Consider the following 20,841-nt stretch of genomic DNA (forward strand, 5'->3'; position numbering starts at 1 on the left):
TCTAGCCCATAAATGTTTATAGACATGGACAGATTGAGGGCAGGTCACCTGAGGCCGACCAGAAGGGCTTGGTTGCAAGAACTTCATTGAAAAAAATCAGAGACAAGCTTTAGAGCCCCATCCAGCCTCATGACTGAAACAGTCCTGGGCTTGAGTAGACTGGGTCAAGGAGTCCAGCCTCACTGCGTTCAGAGCCTGCACATGCACTGTAGATGTTACAGAGGGAACGGATTCCACTAACTCCACAATGCACCCTGCACCAAATCACCTCTTCTCCCACAACATGAGATGGACTTGCTTTACCTCTTCTCCTTAATCAGGAGCTTGGAGATGAACTCCTTTGCCTCCTCCGAGATATCCTGAAATTCCTCATCTTCTAAATCCCACCGGCACGCCAGGATGTTGGTCAGTGTCTCGGCATCATTGTCTCCCAAAAAGGGGGACAAGCCACTGAGTCTACAAGGCACAGGGTTCAGGGTGAGTATTTTTTTTAAAACAGTCATGATTCCTTTATAGATAGGATGCTTTCTGGTTTTGCTATTCAAAAATAAAAGCAGAAAAATAGCAATAAACTGCAAGTATATAGTCCATCACTGTAGCCAGGACCCTGCCTATGTGTCTCATCCCCACCCCCAATCCAGCAACTGCAGCAAAGAAGGCTGCCATTATACTTGAATAAATCTCCAACAATAAAGTAAAATTTCTTTTCAAGTATTTTACGGCTGGCAAGACAAAGTACTGTCGCATACCGAGAAAGCAAACTCCAGTACGTCATTGCTGAGATGCACTGAGCAGATCAGTGTATACTGATCCAAACAGATCAGCACCTAGGGTTTTTAAAAATCATGTTTAGAGCTCTTAGTCGTATCCTGGGACTTAAGGTGACCCATGGAGAAGACATACATATCTTTTTCTCCCCCTAGATACAATGGGGAAAGGAATTCACTCCTTTCAATTGTAAGACTCAACAGAACCTAAGCAACAGGAGATGACATGGTGATATTCTAGAAGACATAGGTCAAAGCTGTCATTCTAGTGTAAGCCTCCTAGACCATTCACTGATTAAGGGTGAGTATGTGAGAGACTGGGAAGTTGCTTACAGCATGTATGTGATGACGCCCACACTCCACATATCTGTAGAAAAGGAAACGAAATCATAGTTCACAACTTCAGGGGCAAGAAATTCTGGGGTTCCAAAGTTCACCTTCAGCTTCTCTCTGGGCTTGTATCTGAAATTGAGAGGACCAAGGTGAGAGTTGAGCATGTCAGTCAAAAAATCAAAACTAATGAACATTGAAAACAGGCACCATTTATAAGATAAAATTAACTTCAGTAATACAGCAAACTAAAAAAATAAACTTTTACCAGAAAATGCATAATGTCAAAAACCAACAAACCATTCTGGGGGTGTTTAAAAGTAAAAGTGAATCCTATAACACCTTAATATTCTAAAACAGCTGTGAGACGTCTACTCTGAATAATTGGAACATCTAAATGCAGACTGTGATGGATAAACTGATTCAGTCCCTCACATGCATTTGGACAGAGTAACCCTTTCCAAACTGGCATGACTCACAGCATCTGCTTTCTGCTCATTAACACGCTGAGCTGTTAACACACCCATGTAATTTCTTTGTTCCACTAAGAAACCAGACCCCTCTATAGTCTTGTTTAAACTATTAACATTTTAAAGTCTTCTCTTTATAAATGGAGCAAATACAAACACTTAAACAAAAATTCTGAATGAATAAACTTCTAACTTAATAAACTTCACAGGACTAGGTTTTCATTTCTCATCTTTTTATTAGATGTGTTGTAGATATTCCTCAGTGCTTGAACCTTTGATCTAACAGGGTTAGGGTAAATGCGATTTTCACTAAGTTAATTCTAAATGGAGGCATGGGATCTGAGGCACATCAGCAATGTCTTTGCAAAGATGAACACGCCTCGCATCCCCTGCTTCTATCCATGCACTTACATCCAAACAGACATACCTTCTGGCCAATCCAAAATCAATAATTTTTATTTGCTTAGCATCCCGATTCACACACAGGATGTTCTCAGGCTGCCAGGAGAAAGAGACACATTAGCAATGAAAACAACCATCTTTTACTCAAATTGTCCTTGAACCACAACTAAAAATACAAGATGCTCAGGAAAAACATATCAGGCCTTTCACTCGGGGGCTGGCTTGTCTGTGTGGGTATTTTCTCCTTTAATTATGTGGTGGATGAGGTTGTGGGTAGCCTGCCAACTTTGCATTACCCTGCCTGTCCCTCTTCATGGTTTTAGAGATTGCCATAATGCATGAGTTCAGGCAGGGGCCTTCTTGAGGAGAGAAAGGGAAGGAGCCTGCTCTAGCACTTTCCAAACAGCCTAGTGTAGGCCAGTTCAGAACTGACAGACCACTCCTCCTGTTGAAGTATTAAGTATATTTCCTTCTTGAAGCTATATTTCCCTCAAGATTTACGAGTTCCAAGAGAAATGGCCTGATTCAGTTAAACCACCACACTGAACGCGCAATATAATGCGACCAGCTTTGACCTCTGGATGTTTCCCTGGTGCTTTGTCTATGGGAATGTCCCATGCTAAAGGAAGGATTTTGTCTCCTGCTCATTCTTCATCCTCCAAAATCCCCAGGTTCTGCTGAGCTCTGTCTCAGTGCTTAAAGTCCTTGACTAAACGTTCCCTTGGAGTTAGACGCTAGTACAAGTTGGCCCTGCTAACCTGACAGGCGTGGGGGAGGGGAAGAGAATCAAGCACTACTACTCAGTGTCCCTGGAATGTCCTGCAGATGTAGCTATATTTATTGGGATAGAAAACATTTAAGTCTGGGAAAAATAAGTAATTTCATTTAAAGCCAAGGTCATCCATAAAATGAGAAATAGCATTTTCAAAGAAGAGCCAAGAAGCCTTAAATCCTAATTTCAGCTCCACTAAGAGCTGGGCATTAGCAAAGTTGCCAGGTGCCCAGGATTCCATCCCCATCCCTGACGTGGGCCACGCCCTCTTCCACATCCTGTCTGGTGGAAAGGAGGTCCAAGCAAGGCAGAAACCCAGACACACTTCGTGAAATGATGTAGTGTCGCCATACCAATATCTAATCACCCACTTGGCTGTGTGTAATATCTTTGGAAGCCCTTTCCTAAAAAGCCTCTAAAACAGATGCCTGAGAGTAAAAGCCACTTTAACACTGCAGTGGGTGCTGTCCTAGAGCAGTTGAAGATGTGTTTAAATAATGGGCTGAGCAAGTCAAAACTGTCCCATTTTCAAAGATAATACCATGGTATCCTGAAAATGCTTTTGTAGCATGTGAAAAATCATCTTCGAGGGCACGTCAAAAGGATAATTCCTATGATACTTAAACTAAAGAAGGTCTATTATCCATGTTCAGATAATATTTACAGAAAATATTATTACAAAGGAAATTACTTTTAAGTCACTTCTCAACTCCCTGTGGTGATGGCATGCTCTTTCCTTCCAAAGAGCAGGTCCTTCGCGACCCATCCAGCTGTCACCTTTACTATTATCTTTATATATAAACCATAACTAAAACTGCCCATTGAAAGTCTTCAATCAATGTTACAAAGCCACAGGTGGAGTCATTTGACTTATGATAGGTCAGCTCCTGGCTCCAGTTGCCAATCAAATCCCTTTAGGAATATCTGGAGAATATCCACAGAGAACAAAAGTGCTCCTTGAAAATGCACATTAGAATATTCATCCTGGCCAAGGACTTTGCTAATGATTTTTAACCTCTGACTTTGTCATTTTATGTACCACTTCCCCCACTTCCTCCTCCTGTGTAACAGTGAATGGGAAAGGCAAGGCACATAAATCAAGACAGTGAGAGAAGCCAAGTTCTCGGAAGAGAGGCCCATGGAAACCTATTTAAGGGGGCCAGATTTACTCAGCTGTACCATCCCTGGAGACTTACAATACACGGTATGTTGCATGGAATAAAAATTTATCTCACTGTCATGCTGTGCAAACAGGAAAATGAGAAAATGATCAAGCCACACAAGAAGATGCACTTTATGATAGTAATTCTAACAGACGGGATCAGGGTTATTAGGGCTTAGTCTCTTGTTGGCTTATCTAGAGCTGTTTACAATCCAGTTCTGGAGACTTCATAATGAGAAAGAGATAAAGAGTGGGAAGGAAGTGGACTGGCTTCCCTCATGCTTTCTGACTTGTGAACACTACCCTCTCTGCTTTTGGCATTGAAGCCCCACCTTCTACAGGCCTGCATTTCATTCTCCATGGCTTCTACTCAGAGGAAAGTAAGTCCCAAGCCAGAGTTTCCTGGAAGAATCCAAGAGGCTACTGGGGATTTTTAAGATCTGGAAAGGGCAGATGCAACTTGGGAATTGAAGACTAAAATTCTCCCACCATGGACTCTGATAGTAAGGAGTAAGGAATATTGTGCGAATAGAGCTGGTTTTAATTCTATACTTTTAGGGAAATGGCCTCCTGTGTTGATTTAATGTAGGTAATTATAAGAATCTCAACGAAAATCTCCAAGGACAGACATGCAAATAACAGCCCCTGAAGGTGGTGACAGAAGTTGAGAATGAGATAAAAACCCAAATGAGTGGTGTGACATGAGTCTGTCCCAGCATCTGGGGAAGCTGAATTGAGAAGATAGCTTGAGCCCAGAAGGTCATGATGAGGCTAGGTGAAGAAGCAAGACAGCTCAGAGGGAAAGAGAGAGAGAGAGAGAGAGAGAGAGAGAGAGAGAGAGAGAGAGAGAGAGACCCAGGTTGTTCCTGATTTCTGAAAACATGACCAGAAACAATACAACTTTTCAAAGCTGGTACATCATATTTCACAGGTCCCCCCCAACAGTGTGACAGAGGAGCTAACAAGGCTTTGCATTTCACAGGGTGAAAACCATGTTCTACCTTGAGATCCAAGTGGAGGATGTACATCTGGTGCATGTACCGTATCCCCTCACAGATCTGCTTCATGAACAGGATGGTGTCCAGCTCTGTCAAGTTGCAGTTTTCATCAATGATGCGGTCAAAGAGCTCCCCACCCTCCACACTGCAGAGGGAAGAGGTGAAACTCAGGTTTGACTTTGTAAACTCCACATGCTTTTCTTGTGCTCAATTGCTGCCCAAGTTCCTATTGCCCTTTCATAGGTGTGTGTGTGTGTGTGTGTGTGTGTGTGTGTGTGTGTATGTGTGTGTGTGTGTGTGTGTGTGTGTGTGTGTATGTGTGTGTGTGTGTGTGTGTGTGTATGTGTGTGTGTGCGTGCCCATGCACACGTGCACAGTTATTTCCTTCCTTTCTTTGCCATATGGGTTACATGAGTCTTGTGTTGGATACTTTGAGTACACCTTCTGCACATATGATCTTCAATGTCACATAACTAAAGTCTCAAAGTCCCTGTCACTGGTGGCTGCAGCTCTAGGGGAATCCAAGTCTATCACATAGCAGATACTGGGGATGAAGAGGACTCAAGGACTCTGAGGCGGGATTCCAGCTTTAACAGAAGGTGAGACACAGCCTTCGCCGTTTGAGTTCTTAGATTAAGTGTAATGGCAAAATGCTTTTATGTAGCAGACGCTGGATGCTTACATGTTCCAAATGCCTTCTATACCATGGCCAATAAACCTAAAACCTGAAATAAAAATGAACTGAGTTTTCATGTCTGTTCAGAATTAGAACTGCTTGCATCTTGGGGTGGGTGTGCTGGTGGTCACCGGTAGGACTTGGATGGAAACCAGGGCATCACATACACTAGGCAGGCAGTCTACCTCCCACCTGAGCTGATTGAATCTTTACAAAAGTGGTTCTGAAATGAAGCCGCTTAGCCTAGGATCAGGGGCTGGGCATGCGCTTTACGCTCATGAATGATTAACCACCTCATGCAGAGCGTCCTTTTGCTGGGGTTTAGCTACTCATTGTTACCTGGGATCAGTGTAGCACAAGATATTCTGAAACAGAGACTGCATTCACACAACGTATAGTGTCATAGTTGATTCATTTTACGATGAGCTGCTAGCTTATAAGCTACTATTTACCATGGTTATTTAAGTACTTATAGGCTCAGGAACACTCCCAATCTCAGGCATCCACTAAAGGCTTTAGAACATGCTCTTGAGAATAAGGGAAATAACTGTTGAGGGACACAAAGCTCACAAACCACTTTCCTCTAGACCGCCCAGGATGAAGTCCAGCCTTGGTTTGTGACACAGTTTAGATATAGGCCACATCTATTTTGTCCTGCTGTGTCTCATCAGTGAGTCACAATGGAAGACTGCACTTAACAGCAATTTCCTTTCTGACCCTGGCAAGATCCCATGTCTCTGGCAACTCAGATCCCATGGTTCTGGCTGAGTCATCAGTGCTGTGCAGAAGCTGTGTGAAGGTGGATGGGTAGGAGAGGACACCTACTACTCCATGACAAGGATGATGTCATGCTTGGACTCAAAGGCATCATAGAGCTGAATGAGGTTCACGTGGTCCAGCTGGTTCATGACGCTGATCTCGTTCTTCACATCCTCCTGAGGAAAAGGGAACAGTCAATTAGTGTGGTGAAGACTGGTCCAAATTAGAGACTCAACTCCCACTGCCCTTACCTTGTCCTTTGCACCTCTAGTCTTAATGATTTTAGCAGCCAGCTTCAGGCCTGTTGCTTTCTCTTCACACTTATGTACCTGACCAAAACGCCCCCTGCCAAAGAAGAGACAGTTTAGTTGGACACAGTAGTCTGCAGGGCCCTGTATCAGCCCCTGCCAGGTGGGACAGTATGAGTTGCCTAGGCATTTGTCTCGTGAGTGAGCAAACCTACAAGTACATCTAGTGTATCTAGAATAGCATTGGCCAAGGTGAGTTCTATGGGTTGCCTACGTCCCCCTCATAAATGGAACATTAAGAATACTGTTCCAGGGCCCTGCATTTGTCCTATTCATGCATGAAGGCATAGCCCCAGAGTTCATTCAGCTGATTCCTAGGCATACTAAAATTTGAAAACTACTAGTACAGATAATTAAAAACTTTCTGAATACATATAAATGTAGAAAATGGAATTTGTAAGCATATGAACAATACAACTTATGGGTCAGGGATAAAATTCAGGGATTAAAATCATTCTAGAAACTGCATTTAAATAAAATAACAATTTGCACATAGAATCATAAAAATCAAAAGTACATATTGTAGCCAATGAGTCCCCAGTGAAGACTTTTATGTTAGCTTAGATATCAACTTAATACTTTATAAGATAGCTGCTTCTATGGACATGGTTTAACTGTGTTCCCAGCGGTTCAAGTGGTAGAAACTGAGTCCTCAGAGCAGAGGTGCTGATAGTTGCATTGAGTCTTTAAGAGCTAGGACCTATTGGTAAGTAATTGTGTCACTAGAGCTTTGGGGAGTGAACTGATATAGTTCTTATTGTGCCCTAGTTAGTTGTCAAGAAAGAGTAATTACAAAGCAAACTCCAATTGTTCTATGGCTTCCTGTTCTATATGATTCGTTCTCTCTCTCTCTCTTCTCTCTCTTCTCTCTCTCTCTCTCTCTCTCTCTCTCTCTCTCTCTCTCTCTCTCTCTCTCTCTCTCTCTCTCTTTCTCTCATCTACTATGATGTGATGCAGCAAAAGGGCTCTTCACCATAGCCAAGTGATGCTGGTAACACACTACTAATTCTTCAGAATTGTAGACTGACTAACTTATCTTTGTGTCATCACAAAGTACCCAGCATTTCATTATAATAGAAAACAGATTACTATAGCATCTCACTTATGTAACTGTATTCAGAAGTACATACACAAGGGAAACTTGGCTTGCTTCCCTTAATGCTTATTTAATAAAGCAAGGTAGGACATAGGTCTCTGCTCTGCGCACAGTGGCTTTCATGGCAGAAAGGGAAAGGGAATCTTTCATAACAACATAGAGAACCAGAAAAAAAAGCATATTTCTGTCACCTGCCGAGATGAGTGTGATCATGCTTGACATGTACAGGAATAGTAGCACCCAAAATTACTCTGTACTACTATGAGTGCACATAAGTGACTGCTTAGATTCCAACACTCACTATAGTGGCCCTCTGTGCTGGCACATGTGAATACAGGCACATGTACTTCCCATGTAATCATAAATAAGAGAATGTCTTTTTTTTTCATTAGCACTAATCCTAGAAGTGCCTGGTCAGCAGTGATGTTCCTTCACTGTCTGACTCCAGTTATCTCTCCATGCTAAGGCTCTCACATGACTTATTCTAGAAGGACCTTGATACTGAGACCACCACATAAGGTCCATGCTGGAACACCAGACTCATGCTAGCTGAACACAGACTTGAGGTATACACAAGTTAGCCTAAGGGAAGGAAGGTTTCCTAAGGGAAGGAAGGTTTGTTTTGACTCCTGGGTTCAGAGGGTTCAGCCTATGCCCACCCAGCCCTGGTGCTTTGGGCCTGCAGTAGCATGGCACATCATAGCAGCAGAAGAGCTGCACACTTCATGGCAGCAAGGAAGCAAAGGGTAGAAAAGGATGAGAGTCGTTTCCACTTCTCCCTTCCAGGACTGGTTGCCTAATTTCATTCAGATACACCTCACTTCCTAAAGGTGCTGCCATCATCTAATAATGCCATGGAGTAGCCTATAGTCTCTTATACACATTGGTTGAGATTCTTTTTTAACCCAAATGACAACATTGACATATAAGTATCCTAACACCCAAGAAAAGAAGATGAACCAAAGAAAACTGTTGAGAATCCGGTGGTATTTGGCCTGTTTCAATGTCTCCTCTAAGTAAAAGATAAGCTACTGCATAATGAACACTTTACTACCAACATGTCTACTACTAACTAGTATCCTGTACTTGGTGCTAAAACAAAAGCTAAAACAACAGGAATGAAAAACCAGCAGAAATATGAACTCCATGGCACTGCAAAGGCATGGATCTGATGCATTTCACCTCCTAGGTGCTAACCCTGGCTTTAGACAGTTCCTGGACCTTTTGGCGAGTCACACTGGGTTTTTCCTACTCTCAGACTTTATGACATGGCAAATAAAGCCAATGTTAAACCAGAAGTATATGCCAACCTTATGGGACTGGTGATATTTTTCAAAAATGGTTAAAACCTCTTGAAATGTTTGTTCTTAGTGTTTTCAGTTCTCAAGTCAAGACCAGCAAACATTTCTTCATCTTGGGCTCGGCCTCGGGAAGGCTCCCTGATTTTACTGAGGGGTGGCTGTTCAAGCAGAGCTTCACTCACCCTCCTAGGATCTCAGATTTGCTCACGGTGTACAGATTGTCCACTGAAGCATGTTTGGCCATTACCATCCGATGATCAAATGGAGCGGCAGGAGCAGGGATGTCATCTGTAAGATGACAAGAGAGGGGCTGTCCATCAAGAAGTCTACCCCTCCTTTCTGCACCAAGTAACATGTCTAAGAGTAAAAATCTGCTCATGTAAAACTGAAATACAAATCAGTCACCTGTCTTATTCCTAATGACACTAGATATAAATTTCCACTTCTGGTATGAATGGACTTTAACTCAAGAATATGTTATCTGGTGTCTTTGAAAAGAAATGTCATTCACAAACTCTTTGGGGTCACATTTAGACAATGCAAAACAGCGAGAAATCTGAAGTTCCAAGGCAGTCATATTTCTGGGGCTGGAGCTGATGTTCAATGAAATACTCTCTTAGCATGGACGAGATTCTTGGTCTGATCTCCAGCAACTCAACTTTTTTTTTCTTGTATGCTTCCAAGCCCGGGACCATTTTTCATTTGACCATGAGAAATTAATTGAGCCATCTTTTTGGAAAATGACCCTGTATAATTCATATTTTAATTAAAGCATAGAGGAAAGGGGAGAAACATGAATTATTTCCTTATGTCACTGAAATATTTGATATTGTATATGACTCTTGTAAAATGTTTTAGTCTTTATTTCAGTGGCATTTTAAGTGCAGAGTTGAATTTTTGCTGGCTGAATGGAAATAAAACACCCAATAAAACTATGCAAGTTATATTCTACCACTATCCAATTTCTCCCACTTTCCACCTTCTACCATGTATATTTAAGTGATAGTCCACATTGACATGAATCCTAACATAAATAGCTGCTCAATAATATTTCTCCTAATGGTCTTCATATTTTCCCATGACCATTGCTGTTCATGAATTTGATCATCCCTATTTAATTATTAAAACAGCTACTACATACATTCAGCAAGGGTATAAAGAGAGGGGAGTGGAAACAGCTATGTTCTTTATTTTATTAACTAATTCATTCATTCATTCAATTTTATTTTTGTTTTTGTTTTTGTTTTTGTTTTTCTTAAGACAGGATTTCTCTGTGTAGCCTTGGATGTCCTGGAACTCAGAGATCCACCTCTGCCTCGTGAATGCTGGAATTAAAGGTTTGAGTTACTATTGTCTGGCTCCAAAACAACTAAGTTATTTAAACTTGGCATTTATCCAATACATATTTCCTGAGCACTTATCTTGTTCTAAGTATATACTAAATAGTAAATTAAGTATTACTTAATAATTAAGTTTAATTAATTCAGCATTTTTATATTCAGATAACACAAATCTCTTGGAATTTAATTTTATGTAAACATTTACCTCTCATGCCACAAATATACCTGGAAAAAATTATGAGAGAATTCTTCAGGAAACATTCATTTCTTCAGATTTTATTCAGGCTGGGAAGATATCTCAGCAGGTAAGAGAGTCTTGTGCGCAAGCCTAAAGACCTGAGTTTGGATCCCTAGGATCCAAGTAAAAGCCTAGCAATGTAACCCAATGTTATGGACACAAGCTTCAGTCTCAAAGGGCTATGGTGGGAAATAAGGACATATGATGCCCTTCTCTGGCCTCCACACTATACAGGTACACACTCTGAGCACATATATTTATAGGCTATATATATATATACATATACATATATATTATCATATATGAATATATATATGAATATCATAATATTCATGCATACTTAAAATAGATAATAGATGATAGATTGTAAATAGATAATAAATAGATCATAGACAGATAACAGATCAATTATAAATAGATGATAGATAGATAGATAGGTAAATAGATAGATAGATAGATAGATAGATAGATAGATAGATAGGCAGGAAGGTAGGCAGACAGACAGACAGAACTGTTTCTCTTGCCTATGCAAAGATCAAGTTAAACATAATAATGATATTAATATGGCATATATCTCCATAAAGCTGTTAAGATAAGAGAAGTTAAGTTGGGATCCTTCATGGAATAGTTAGGAAGCTTTAAAAGTCCAGAAAAAAGGCATTTCCTACCCAGTGGGACCTCCAGGTCTTGCTCTCTAGAGGTGGTCATTCCATCCTGGAGTCTATCACCCAGGCTTCTGGCTTGCCTGGTTTCCTCTGTCCTAGCTGTGGGCTCTTCCCCTCTTCTCACTACATCTATTCTGCTCTTTTTGTTGTCCTCACTGAGGAAGCACTCCTCTGCCACCCTGCGCTTACTGCTGCCAGTAGACTCTGTCTGTTCAGCATTCTGGAAAGTGGATCCTGATGCTGAATTTCCAAGGATTCCTGGTGTAGAAGTGGTCTTTATATTACTGATGCACCTGGAAAATAGAATACATTTGCAGTTTTCAAAGATTCAAGGGAAAATGTTCAGATTGTCAAAATGCTTTGGGAACCAATACTTTCTCATGACAGTGTCTGGGGAAGACAATGTGCTCTGTGATGTGAAGACAAGCAGTCTAGCAGTTGAGGACATCAAATCTAGGAAGATCCAGACACAGAGAGTCTTCCAGAGACCCAACTATGAGCCCTAAAGTGGTCATTTAGGAAACTTAATAAAAGAAAATAAATTATAGAAAAGAAGCAATAACCTCTCAAGATTGACAGCCACAGAAGAACCATTATTTGTGGAAGAATTATCTTAACTAGCATGTTTGGCAGGTACAGGTCTTTCTAAACACATCTTCTAGTGATGAACTTCAATAACAATCCACATTAATATATTGACAATTATATTTCTTCAAGTTTAATTTCAAATGCTAAACCTAAGTAATAGTCATGTCTTAAAGACTTCAGAGGTGCTTGAATACTCTTTATTCCAAACACACAGTCATCATATCTAGAGCAGATAAGTTTAATTGAATACATAAATTCCTGAATTTGTACTTTACCCTTCATAATTTTAGTTTTAAGGAAGAAACTTAGTCAGTTATCTACTTCCTACAGCACAAGGGAAGAAACCACCATTGCATGGATTAGGCCAATGTTTTCAGGTTGGGTTGTTAATTTTCAGCTCAACATAATCATTATTTAATTCTTAGTTTTAGAGAGGATATTTTTTTCTTTATTTTTAAATGGCAGAACATTTTTCCATTTGACCTCTAAGTAGTACTGATTGCTGGAGATATTAAAAATGGTGATCTTGGTATTGGTGTTAAGACTTGGAAACAATCAGACTGAGTTCAGGGAGCCCCTGAGCAAGGCCCTGAGCTCCATCCTCAATGGAGAAAAGCAAGGAAAGAAGGAAGAAAGGGGCTGAGGGATGGAGAGAGGGAGGGAAGAATGGAGGGGAGAAAGGAAGGGAGGTGAGGAAGAAGAGAAATAATTGAAAATATTGGCAAGAATAAAGAGAAATAGCAGAATAATAGCAAAATGTAGCCATGAAAAATCAATGCAATAGAGAGCAGGTTCTAAACATTGCCGTTAAAACTGTCTCCATTTCTCTTTCAGAGTGGCCTCAAATGTCACAGCACACAGAGCTGTAAGACATACCAACTGCAGATGTGCAATACTGCAGCACTACCTTTCATGGGACGGGTCACCATTCATGTCCTCAGTGTGCTGGCTTTCAGTCGAGTGTTTGTCTAGCACTGCTCCACTTGCAGCTGCTGAAGCTCTGTTCTCAGCTTCTACTCCTCTGGAATCGTCCTTAGAAGAAATCCCATTTTCTCCTCCATTGTTATCTTCAGTGTCTTGTTTATCTCTCAGGTTGTTGCTTTCTTGTTTCTCCAGACTTTCTATGCATGGAGCATCTTTTGCACCTGCATTCTCTCTTAGCTCTGTGGAATTCCTCTGAACAAATTCTATCTTGTCTTGTCTTTCCACGTGACATATGACACAACTCCTCTGCACTTCTAATGCACTGGTCTTCTCTGAATTTTTCTTGTTAAGTTTGGTAATCTTTTCTTTCTCGGAAGAGAATTGGTCATTCTGGTCAGTTTTCTCTAGAAGTCACAGAACACAAAAAATTTTAATGAAGAATGCACATGGTCACTAATTTTGGCTTTATTTAATGGCACCTCTTTTCTGGCCCCTTTTTAACATTAGATTTAAGCTTTCAGAAGCAAAGCAGAATAAAATATACCCAGCTGACTGATAACTGCATATCAAAATATTTTATTTGTCATGGTTATGGCCAAACCCAGTCAGATAAAGATATTAATAAAACAGTACTCCTTTCTACAGGATTCAGGAATGTGTGATTTCCTCTGAATTAGAGTACAACAGACTTTCTCCATAACTAGTAAATCTCCTAGGATGTTACCTGTGAGGGCTGATGTCCTTCCTCCTTTGACAATTATCCTTTCATCTAGTGCACGGTTGGACCATACATTTTCCTCAGCCTGTGGGTGCACAATCAAGCAATTGAGGTTAACAACAATGTACACACTGCTTAGCTTCAGCACTATCAACAAGGGCTATCTAATTCTTCATGTGACAAGCATCATAGTACAATGATATTTAACATTATACCTGCCCTCTCCCACCTAGCACCAGGATATATCTGCCTTTCAGAAGTGAGAGCCAAAAGAACTGACTTCTGACAATTAAAATTTAATTTCTCAATTAGTTTTACAGTATAGTAAATATATTATTACTGACTATATTTACCTGTTGTGTGAAAATATCTCAACCTTATTCTTATCTATCTTAAATGTTGTTAATTAAATATAATATTAACAAATCAAAATGTCTCCAAAGATTACTAAACTTCCTCAGGAGTAAAGGGAATTTCTTCCAAGTTGAAATTAATATACTATATAATTCAATCATGGATGGCAAAGGCACAGAAACTGATAGTCATATAAAGTATAAAATAATCTGAATTAATGGAATCCTGTATAAACAGCAATATCAATGAAAATGAGATCATTGTTTTCAAAGAAACTACAACTATGTCATGGTGTGTAAAAGATAGCCCAACTTCATTACTTCATTAAAGGGTATGGATAATGTGTTGGCCACTCTTGACCTCCACTTTAGTGATCTTGATTTGGCTCACATATAAATTGAATAAAAATCAGAATATATGTGAGTGAGTTTTCTAAACTATGAAGACATGAAGTCAGTGAGATTCACAACAATGGGCATCTCCATCCCCTAGAAGATGTCTTCTTCACGAGCTGTTAAATGTTCTCACAATCCTAGCTTCCCTGGGTTAGCTTAGCAAACCCTTTCACATACCATGTGATGGGTGAACATTAGCCTAATGTACACAAATTTCAAGCTATACATTATAAATTGATAAAGTCTTATGAAGCCATAGGAAATCAGTCCCTCCTCATATGATTTGCCCCAGAGTTCTGCAAATATGAAGTATCACAAAAGTGCAGAAAGTAGAAATTAAGACAAATTGCAAATACTCTTATAATTCAGAAAGCTTCCTTTTTCCAGATGGGCAGCTCACAACACAGAGGCACATTTAGTACATTTATAGAAAGCCAAGGTTGGAGATCAAAGCTATAGAAAGCCTCTCTCACTTTTAAGTGCAAATACAGAGATGGCAGGGAAAAAAAGGTCATTTCCTTGGGTGAAGCCAGTTGCTATTTTTGTATATGGGCACAGAAGTTGGTACTTACATAATACCAGCGTCCCTTTTAACATTTCACCAAACTGTCTTTGATAATCTAATTCCTACTAGATGGTGGGTTTATTATGGCCATAGTGCTTGGAACAGAGACATTACAAGGTGATAATGGTGATGGTGATGATGGTTACAGCAGCAGCAGAGGTGGTGGTGTAATGGTGGTAATATAAATGAAGATGACTATGATGATAGTGTGGTCATGATGATGGGGATAATGATGATGAAGATGGTAATGATAGCTAACATGTATTGGGAACAGTCTGTGAGAAATTCCTTGATGCACTTTGCATGCACTTGGGATTCTCAGAAACTCTGAGAGAGAGAGACTATCAGCCACATTTTTATAATGAAGTCAGGATTCTAATTTATTTCTCTGTTTGGTCTGTGCTCTAATGACAGTATATTCTGTATGATTTTTTCTGCTATAGAAAGGGATTTTAGTCAACCTATATAATTAGTATTGTTTGGGATCTACCAGAGAGCAGGCACCATAGAATAAAAAGAGTAACAGTTGGGGCCATAAAATAAAAGCATTAGCACAGCAAGGAAGATGTGTATGTTCATTAGTTAAAAGATTAGAATTAACATGGAAGAGGGGAGAAAGAGATAATTTAATTTTAATTCTAAAATGTCAAATAGGGCAGTTTAAGAAATTGTGTTGGTGGCATTTTATATTTGTCTCTTGGTAATTTCTCTTTTGAAATGATTTCTCTTCTGAAATATGTCTGGAGTATTGGTAGGCACCATGCTTTGGGCTTTAACCTGTGTGGCATAAGTGTTACAGTAAGAGCAAAAATTAGCTTAATAATGATGAAAACCTGGTGTGTTTATTCCAACCCATCAACATATGTAAAAGTAAGAGTTTGGCTATGTAACTGCAGAACCAGTCAGACCACATGTATCTGCTGGCAAATGTGAGCATGTTGTGTCCAAACTGTTCAGAGTCTGTAAGACACTGTCAGTGCTGAAGGCACAGAAGCCAGTCACCAAGCAAGGTGTATTGTAATTATGTATCACAGATGCTTTACCCTTTAAATAATGCAAAGCCTCCATTCATTGCCACAGGCTGATTATAGTTTCATTTCCCTATGTAATACTGACATCTAGAGGAACTTTGAACTGAAGCATCTCTAATAAGCTGAAGTGTCTTTCCCTCTCTGCACCTAGCAACCTAGAGGGCCTGCCTTCATTCCAAAAACTTGTCATTTTGCATCTCCATTCCTCCATAGGAGGACACAGGTCTAAAATAGGACACAGGTCTACAGATACACTTTATTTGTCATCCAAAAATGGCATTTGTTTCCTGTGAATGTAGTAGTCGGGATCAGTGGTGTTAAGCCAGACATTCCTAAAACCATTGCAGTCATCCCGCAAGAGGAAGCCTCTTCAGGACAGCGCTTCTTTCCTGAATTCTCAAGAGGAACACGAAAGCTCATTTCACTCCAATTCATGTATTCATCATTAAAAAAAAACATATATGAATTTTCATATGGACACCTTTGCCAGTTCCTACCAATTCCTTTTACAGCTCTCTTTAAATTTAGATTTTACATGTCTTAAAATGTATATTAATAAAATTGGGCAAACATAATTTATGAGTTTCTATAATAAATGTCTCTAAGAATAAGCATGCCCACATTCATTATCAATGCTTATCACACATGCCACACCATGTCACCTCTACAGTGACATGATGTCACTCGACATAGTAGCCAACCACGCACTCTGATGGGCACCCAGTCCCTGGGCATGAGTTCCTTTTGTCCTGTACCTCAAATCTGCCTTCAGGACCACATTCAAATCCTCTCAGAAGTGAGGGATGACGAAAGGAAAATTAACCCCCAAGGGCAACCTGTGCCCACTCCTTCTTTCATTCCAGTCAATAAAAACTACCCTTTTTCTTATGTTAACTTATTTATTCACTTTGCATCCGATCATCACCCCCTCCTCCCATTTCCCCTCACACAGTCCCTCTCCTGAACCCCCATACCCTTCTCCTCTGAGAGAGTGTGTACATGCCCAAATCAATTCTAAAATGGATTTAACCTTAACCATTACTGTAAAAGTGGAACTCCACTAGACCTCCATTGTGTTGTTGGGCCACTGTCCTCCAACTGGGATATAAAGTGTTCTATTTTGGTTTCTCTAGCACTTGAATGAGAGAATTTAGGGCTCTAAAAACTCCCAGGAAAGCAAGGTGCAGTGAAGGGAAGAAGCGCATGCAGAAATGGGTCTATCAGTGTGGGAGTGTTCTGCTATTAGGCTGTGTCACGGGAAAGCGAGGCTTCCCTGGGGACCATCTTGGAGCATCCCTGACACTCATATCCATTGCTTTACTTCAGAACAAAATGTTATATGACAATTATATCCCTGCATTTGGGGATTAGTTACTTCAGAAAAGAAATCTGTCCTGGGCATATATCCAGAAGATGTTCCAACCAGTAAGAAGGACACATGTTCCACTATGTTCATAGCAGCCTTATTTATAATAGCCAGAAGCTGGAAAGAACCCAGATGCCTCTCAACAGAGGAATGGATACAGAAAATGTGGTACATTTACACAATGGAGTACTACTCAGCTATTAAAAAGAATGAATTTATGAAATTCCTAGGCAAATGGATGGACCTGGAGGGCATCATCCTGAGTGAGGTAACCCAATCACAAAGGAACTCACACAATATGTACTCACTGATAAGTGGATATTAGCCCAGAAACTTAGGATATCCAAGATATAAGATACAATTTGCTAAACGCATGAAACTCAAGAAGAACGAAGACCAAAGTGTGGACACTTTGCCCCTTCTTAGAATTGGGAACAAAACACCCATGGAAGGAGTTACAGAGACAAAGTTTGGAGCTGTGTTGAAAGGATGGACCATCTAGAGACTGCCATATCCAGGGTTCCATCCCATAATCAGCTTCCAAAAGCTGATACCATTGCATACACTAGCAAGATTTTGCTGAAAGGACCCAGATATAGCTGTCTCTTGTGAGACTATGCCGGGGCCTAGCAAACACAGAAGTGGATACTCACAGTCAGCTATTGGATGGATCACAGAGCCCCCAATGGAGGAGCTAGAGAAAGTACCCAAGGAGCTAAAGGGATCTGCAACCCTATAGGTAGAACAACATTATGAACTAACCAGTATCCCGGAGCTCTTGACTCTAGCTGCATATGTATCAAAAGATGGCCTACTCAGCCATCACTGGAAAGAGAGGCCCATTGGACTTGTAAACTTTATATGCCCCAGTACAGGGGAACACCAGGGCCAAAAAGTGGGAGTGGGTGGGTAGGGGAGTGGGTGGGAGGGTATGGGGGACTTTTGGGATAACATTGAAAATGTAAATGAGGAAAATACCTAATAAAAAGTATTAAAAAAAAAGAAAAAGAAATTTGTAACATCACACATGGAGCATGACCAAGACTGTGCCTTGAATAGTGGTTGTGTATCTTGTTGCTATGGCAATGCCATGGTGAGCAACTTCTGGTCATTTTAATGTAATGTGTAGTAATATAAAAATAAAGTTATAATGTTCTAAAATGACTTTGTTAAATTTTAATTAAGTTCTTAGTGGGAGAATTGAGAATAAATAATTCCTCAATATAAAGAGGATAATTTTTAGAAAAATAATAAAAGAACCTACACTTTCCTATTTAAGTATAAAAGATTAATTTTAACATTTTATGTCTATTGTTTGTTTGCAGTATGTGTTCCACAGCAGAGCGTGGAGGTCAGAAGACAGCTTGCTGCAGTTGATTCTCTCCTTCCACCATGTGGGGGCTGGAAACTGAGTACAGTCCACCATGCTCAGTAGAGAGTACCTTTATCTGCTGAGCCATCTCATCAGCCTGATGAAAGATCACTTCTAGAGATCATTTGTAAATAAGTCTATTTCTCTTGATCTGAAGATGCTCTCAATTTCCTGGTACACAAAAGAGAGAAAACGCCCTGTGTCTCTGGTAGACAGGAGGAATTCTCTCTCCCACAGCACAGTCTGCCATCGGGTAAGCTAGGACAGGGTCTCACTAGGAATATAGGAAGGGAAATGTTGGTCTTGACCTCATAGCAGACAGACGGACGGAGTGGCTCCTCCCTGAGCTGAGAATGACATCAAGCAGAATCAGTCACCTGAGTAAATAACCCGGAAAATGAAAGCCAGTGGGTGTGTCCACTGTCAGGGAACAGTGCTTCATTCAGAATCATGAACACTGGACTGGACGGGTCTGGCGTTAAAGCTGCCAGTTCAGCAACGTTTAATTAGACCATTTGTCAAATGAAGATACATGAAAACGTAATATGGAATTTAAGTTCCAATTTTTGAAAAGAAACGGCATTCTTCAGTCTTCTCCAGCAGAAAAAAAAGCCAGCATAGCATAATGTTGATCTAAACACCATCTTTGGCTGTTCCTTGGTGACAAAAGCCTTTTCTTTCCTTCCTCCCTCCCTCCTTTTCTCTTCCTCCCTCCCTCCCTCCCTCCCTCCCTCCCTCCCTCCCTCCCTCCCTCCCTCCCTCCCTCCTTTTCTCTCTCTCTTTCTTTCTTTCTTTCTTTCTTTCTTTCTTTCTTTCTTTCTTTCTTTCTTTCTCTTTTTCTTTCTTTTATTGAAGGTTAAACCTAGGACTTCATGCATGCTAAACAAGTCCAAAGCCCAGAGCCTGCCTGGATAGTATGTCTGCAGGAGTTTTGAAAGACCAGTGACTAGGTATGGCCACGGAGAACAAAGTGTGGACCCCCCCCCCAGTGTCTATTCCACCTTTATTGGGGTACAGGCTACAGATCACAGCTATGAATGCTCCCCTCCATTCTGTTATCCAGCCTATCTCTGGAAATTTTAGAAAAACTCAGTTTAAAACAAATAAACTATAAGTTTTTACCTAATGTTTAGTCCCATTGGGTACTTAGTCATACATCTCTTATACCAAATTGATGGGCTGACTCACACTAAGATATATTACAAAAAAGATCTACATTTCTTTCTAAAGATTTACTTATTTTTGCTTTATATGTATGGGTGTTTTACCTGGGCATATGTGTGTAGTACATGTGTGCCTAGAATCTGAGAAGGCCAGAAGTGGGTATTAGATCCTTTGGAACTGGAGTTACATTGTAAGTCTCAGGCGGGTGCTGGGACTTGAACCCGGGGCCTTTGGAAGAGTAGCCAGTTCTCTCACTCACCCACCCATCCCCCATCGCCTCATATTTCTTTCTACTTCCCTCCTCCCAAATGAGAATTAAAGTGGAAACTTAAGGGTTCTTTGGAGAGTCCATTGTGTTGGATGGAGTTGAAGGAGTGTTTTCCTGAAGTGGTCGCTCACAGGCAGATTTGTGAAGGAACATTTCACTGAAGGAGACACAGGAGAGAGGATATTCTGCTAAAGCAAGCATGTGCAAGGACATGTGATGAAGTATTCTTTTCTAATGGCACGCATGCATTGGTCTGCCTTACATTATGTAGTTGAGCTCCATTTGTTGGGACTCTGTGGAGTTGGGCTGACTGGATGCATGTGCTGAGGCAAGATCCATGCTGAGGCAAGACACGTGGAAGACACGTGATGTTTGGAGGGTATGAATAGGACTCAAAGGAGTGACAGAGACAGAGCTTGGCTTGCTTGTATAGCTAGCTGTGTGGCACTTGTTGGTCTCTCGCCTTCACTGATCTTTGCTTCCCTGAGAGAGGCACAGCCAAGAACTTCTCCTGATGTCCCTCCTGGTCCTTCGCCTGTTCCCTCCTGATGACTGGAGCCAAGGCTGAAACCTGGCTGTCTTTGTTAGGTCATGTTACCACTGTTGCTATCCCAACTCAACTGAACTGGACTGCTGGTGTATCAATAAAGTATTTGCCAGTGGATAGAGCTGCTACTGCCTGTTAGCCTGTGAACTGAACTGTCAACAGACAACACAGACAGGAATTGCTCCAAAGAACCTTTCTAAACAGTTCCACTTCTCCTGTATCCTTTCTTTTCCACTACCTCTGGTGGGTAGTGGGCTACAAGAGA

The 20,841-nt window shown here is 40.7% G+C and overlaps 1 protein-coding gene across 4 annotated transcripts in view; it reads right to left on the reverse strand.

The window, feature by feature from the left end:
* The window catches only part of Mylk4 (myosin light chain kinase family, member 4), a 105,950-nt gene that overhangs the window by 14,732 nt on the left and 70,377 nt on the right, over positions 1-20,841 (reverse strand). For 3 of the 4 annotated variants that reach the window (NM_001368880.1, XM_006516666.3, XM_006516668.4), the window contains 10 exons: positions 13,521-13,599; positions 12,780-13,200; positions 11,288-11,577; positions 9,224-9,329; positions 6,588-6,681; positions 6,403-6,512; positions 4,905-5,046; positions 1,995-2,065; positions 1,101-1,229; positions 304-456 (listed from right to left, as the gene is read on the reverse strand). In NM_001368880.1, coding sequence (NP_001355809.1) covers positions 304-456; positions 1,101-1,229; positions 1,995-2,065; positions 4,905-5,046; positions 6,403-6,512; positions 6,588-6,681; positions 9,224-9,329; positions 11,288-11,577; positions 12,780-13,200; positions 13,521-13,599 — 1,595 coding nt within the window. The remainder of the gene's footprint in view (positions 1-303; positions 457-1,100; positions 1,230-1,994; positions 2,066-4,904; positions 5,047-6,402; positions 6,513-6,587; positions 6,682-9,223; positions 9,330-11,287; positions 11,578-12,779; positions 13,201-13,520; positions 13,600-20,841) is intronic. The other variant, XM_006516670.3, reaches the window with a different exon arrangement.

This window comes from Mus musculus, chromosome 13, assembly GCF_000001635.26.
Source record: "Mus musculus strain C57BL/6J chromosome 13, GRCm38.p6 C57BL/6J".
In the NCBI taxonomy this organism is placed as follows: Eukaryota; Metazoa; Chordata; class Mammalia; order Rodentia; family Muridae; genus Mus; species Mus musculus.